General features: G+C 38.9%; 1 protein-coding gene across 1 annotated transcript in view; it reads right to left on the minus strand.

Moving 5' to 3' along the window:
* LOC106519893 (E3 ubiquitin-protein ligase KCMF1) overlaps positions 1-3,967 on the minus strand; it is a 13,915-nt gene that overhangs the window by 6,461 nt on the left and 3,487 nt on the right. Inside the window, exons 4-5 of the mRNA XM_014011746.1 lie at positions 2,027-2,128; positions 1,230-1,410 (exon numbers count right to left, since the gene is read on the minus strand). Coding sequence (XP_013867200.1) covers positions 1,230-1,410; positions 2,027-2,128 — 283 coding nt within the window. The remainder of the gene's footprint in view (positions 1-1,229; positions 1,411-2,026; positions 2,129-3,967) is intronic.

Here is a 3,967-nt window from a genome sequence, read left to right on the forward strand (position 1 = left end):
GGGGGGGGAGATATACTAAAACACAATAATACAAACGCAGAGAGAAGGGGGAAGAGAAAATTATACCGTATGTTCAATAATACAAAAACACACAGTTGGTGAGCAGTCACTAAAGGGGCAGGCTGCCATTAATGGTGAGTGGTTAGTTAAAGGTTTGAGTAAAATCCCAGCTGACCCATGGAACATTCCAGAATCAACATGAGACAATATTTCCTGTGTGCAGAATATTGTTAATATTTTAACGTGTGTAGTGGTTCCCAACGTTTGGGTCAGTACCTCTTTGTGGGTCACAAAACATCAAGCGAGGGTCCCCAGATGATTTCCAGACATTAATTTAAATGCAAAGAAAAGCTAATGGAATATTTTCATCATGATTATTGCAATTTTTTAAATAATCATAAATGAATAAAAATCATCATCATAGTTATTAGGTTTGTTTATAGCTGTTATTCCTATGTTTAATAAAGTTATTAGCAAAATTTGCAAAGTAAAGAAGTAATATGTGGGGTGACGAGTGCAACTGTTTTGTGGGTTGGAAGCAAAATCATTTGAAAACTATTGATCTAGTGGATAAGTACAGAGCCCACGAGGGGACATGGGAGATTTTTTTTTCTTTTGCGTTCCCACGCAAAAGTCGTTTATCACTGTTGTGCCTGCCGGTTTATTAACACAACTCACATGCTCACCATTAGCGAGTTAGCCTACTGCTTTAATTCAGCTTCAGAATGAATATATCACTCAGCCACCATGGAAGTATGTCATATGCTGATATTTTAGCACAGTGCAGCCACGCAACATCAATGTCAATTTCACGAACTCGTGGCGACACATCCTGTTTTGGTAACCGGATATTTCAAAATAAAAGTCTGATTTAATTTAGTTCATATACAAAAACTTTTGCGTGGGAACGCAAAATAAATTTGCGAGGTAACGCAAAAACCTTTTGCGAGGTAACGCAAAAGAAAAAAATCCCCCGTGTCCCCTCACGGGCTCCGTAGATAAGCGACACGCATATGACCCTCAGCTGTTGACAATAATGTTGATCAATAATATTTACAGAACTCAATTAGTGCTTATAAATTTAGCCCATAAGTTTAGCAAGTGCTAATCCACTAATGAATTAAGAAATTAGTAAAAGCCCTAAAGCACTAATCAGGAAATTAGTTCCCCTATTAGTGCTTTAGGGGCACTGTGCCCACCGCTGTCTGGTTGTGTGTTGAGTCACTGACCTGCGATGGGGTCCATGGCCTCTCTGCTGTAGTTGGAGCTCTGCGAGGAGCTCTGACTGGTGGAGAGCCCCCCCGTGGAGCTGCTGGTGAAGTGCATGTTAGACCTGCGGGCCCGCGGGCCCCCCAACCCACGCCCGGGGTGAAACATCCTCCGTACGTGTCGCACCCCGCTGGACTCGTCGTGACACTCTCCGTCAAGGAACAGCTCAAGTAGTATTGTTTTTTTTTAAATATATCTTTTCAATCATTTCTGCTCACGACATCACAACTTCTCTGAACGTTTCCCACAGTCAGGGCCGTCTATATTTGCATGCTGCTCTCACAACAAACCAACAACAAAAAGARCACGGAGGAAAATTCACGAGCTTCTGAGGTTCTTGTTCTGACTTTCCTTTAGCTGATTCTTTTGTCACTTTTATTCTCCTCCACAGCTTTTGTTCAAAGAAAGCTAAAAATAAAACTGAGACTGGTGTCATCAGTCAGAACAGAAGCTATTCTTATTCAGCTGGTTCCTGATTTCAGTTCTGTCTGTGGAATTTTACATTTACTTATCACTTCTTGTTTATTTGTTCAGGTTAAACCGTAATCATTTATTTATACCCCAATAAAATATGATTGTTTTTTTATATCCACTAACCGATCATTTTAAAAGTTACCACTGGAGGGCTCAAAATGTCAATGAATGTCGTTTACAGTGAAGCTGATGCACAAATAAATAAATAAAAGTTCCATGAACATCTCTTCCAGCTGCTGACAGTTGTGTCTGTCGAGGTGGCAGCACCGCTCAGAAAGGATATCAAGTCTCTCGGAGCTCTGTGTTCAAGTGTGAGATGAGCGGCAAAGTCATCCGTCACATGGTTTGGGTCGCCACCTGGCAGCGCTGCACATATCGGGCAGATCTGGAGGACAAGAAGAGAGTGGATGTGTGACCAAGTAAAATCAGCCGGGCTTCAGACGCTCACGTTTCCAGTTTGTGTTGTTGCTTCTTCAACAACGATGACATGGCAAARCTACACTACTAAAAATAAGAGATTAAATAAGCTTTTCTTGTAAACAATGGAAGCTAAACAGCGAGGGGTTTAGAGTTTGAAATTGTTATCTTTACACTTCCTTTTTTATTCAAAAGAGCAAGAAAGTAAAAATTAGTTTAATTCCCCTGCAAGTAGAGAAAAACACAATTTTCACCACATCAGCAAATCAGTAAATTAGGGTTTTTATTTCCTGTGGCATGAAAACTAGTTACACCCCTATCTGAAGTCTGTTCAATACAAGCTAATGTTCCTGTTCTTCTTCCCTGACACTCAGAAGAAAATCAGTGAGTTCCTATAAATAGAGCTGTACTTCACTTCACTTTAGCTCCTGCAAAGACAGAAGCTGACATCAAAGCTAAAACTCCTAAAATTTTGATCTACCTGTGTGCACAAGATGCTAACAGCCAGCAGAATCAGACACCTGAGTCAAGGTAGRGCTGCAGCTAACKATTATTTTAGTCATAGATTCATCGAGTAATCGGATTAAAACAACTCTTATCTTCTGCAGTCATTACTTAAGCTTATTTTATGACTAATACAATTGTGAAGGGGTAATCTACACTTGCTGACAATCCTGCTGCAATCAACGTAAAACTGCAACAGCAGTTGTATTTAATTCATGGATTTTAAGCTCCACTTGTTTGTATTTGTGTGTGTGAGGTTTGAGGAGGCATTACTGAAAAGCACTCTGCTACTGAATCAATTTTAACCATCACTGAAAAAGCTAAATTATGGTAATTTATTTTTATGGACTGGAAAACTGAATGTGATCTTTTATGTAATTAAGTAAAATGGGTAATATGAAAATTTGGGTGTTGCACATTGAGCTTTGTAGAGTTCATATGTTATTGTTAATAGTAAAAGTAAATTCATATTTTTAACTAGAAGCACTCGGAGAGTGCAAATCTCCGCCAAGACCAATTTCCCTCATCCTGTAAGAGTTAATGTGCAAAAGCAGAGATGGAAACACATTTGCCGAATAAGTTCTGACGTAGTGAACATTTAAACAGGCAGTATGCAGGGATTTCATCTCGGTGGAGTCCAATGTGAAAAAAAAAAGTCAGGCTTGTCACCCGATGTTATTCATSRTCAAACTGGTGTSRGATTAAGCTCCTAAGTTTTCATCAGTCACATTTCACCATGTAAAACGTCTGTTTTATCCCCTTGTATGAGTTTGTAATGGTTTGACTCTCTTTATAAARTGCKTCCTGKCTCCCCCCGTCTCCAAACTTTGAGGCCCGGCAGCTCTCTGTTTACAAGCCTAGTAGCGAGAAACTGTTTTGTTTGGTCTACCTCTTGAGGTAGAGGCCATTGTTAAGTGTTGGGTGACCATATTGTAAATTAATATTAAAAACTAAAAGCTGCAAAAAATATATTTATCTATTTATTGTCGAATTTAGTCTTATAATTAAAAACATGGATGAAATGAGAAATATGAAACAAAATAAAACACATACAAAGCAGAACACAGCTAAATGTATCAAAAGCATGTCTCTGTAATATTAGAATTTTCTGAGACAATGAATTTTGGTTTTTCATTTATTTTCCCCTGTAAGAGGTTTTTATTTAATAGAATTAAAAAAAAATCGCAATATATCAGGATATATCGTATCGTGACCCCTCTGTCATGATATGCATCGTATCGCCAAATTCTTGCCAATACACAGCCCTACTGCTCTCTCTCTCTCCACACACACACACACACAC

This window comes from Austrofundulus limnaeus, unplaced genomic scaffold (genome assembly GCF_001266775.1).
Source record: "Austrofundulus limnaeus strain Quisiro unplaced genomic scaffold, Austrofundulus_limnaeus-1.0 Scaffold84, whole genome shotgun sequence".
NCBI classification, from domain to species: Eukaryota; Metazoa; Chordata; class Actinopteri; order Cyprinodontiformes; family Rivulidae; genus Austrofundulus; species Austrofundulus limnaeus.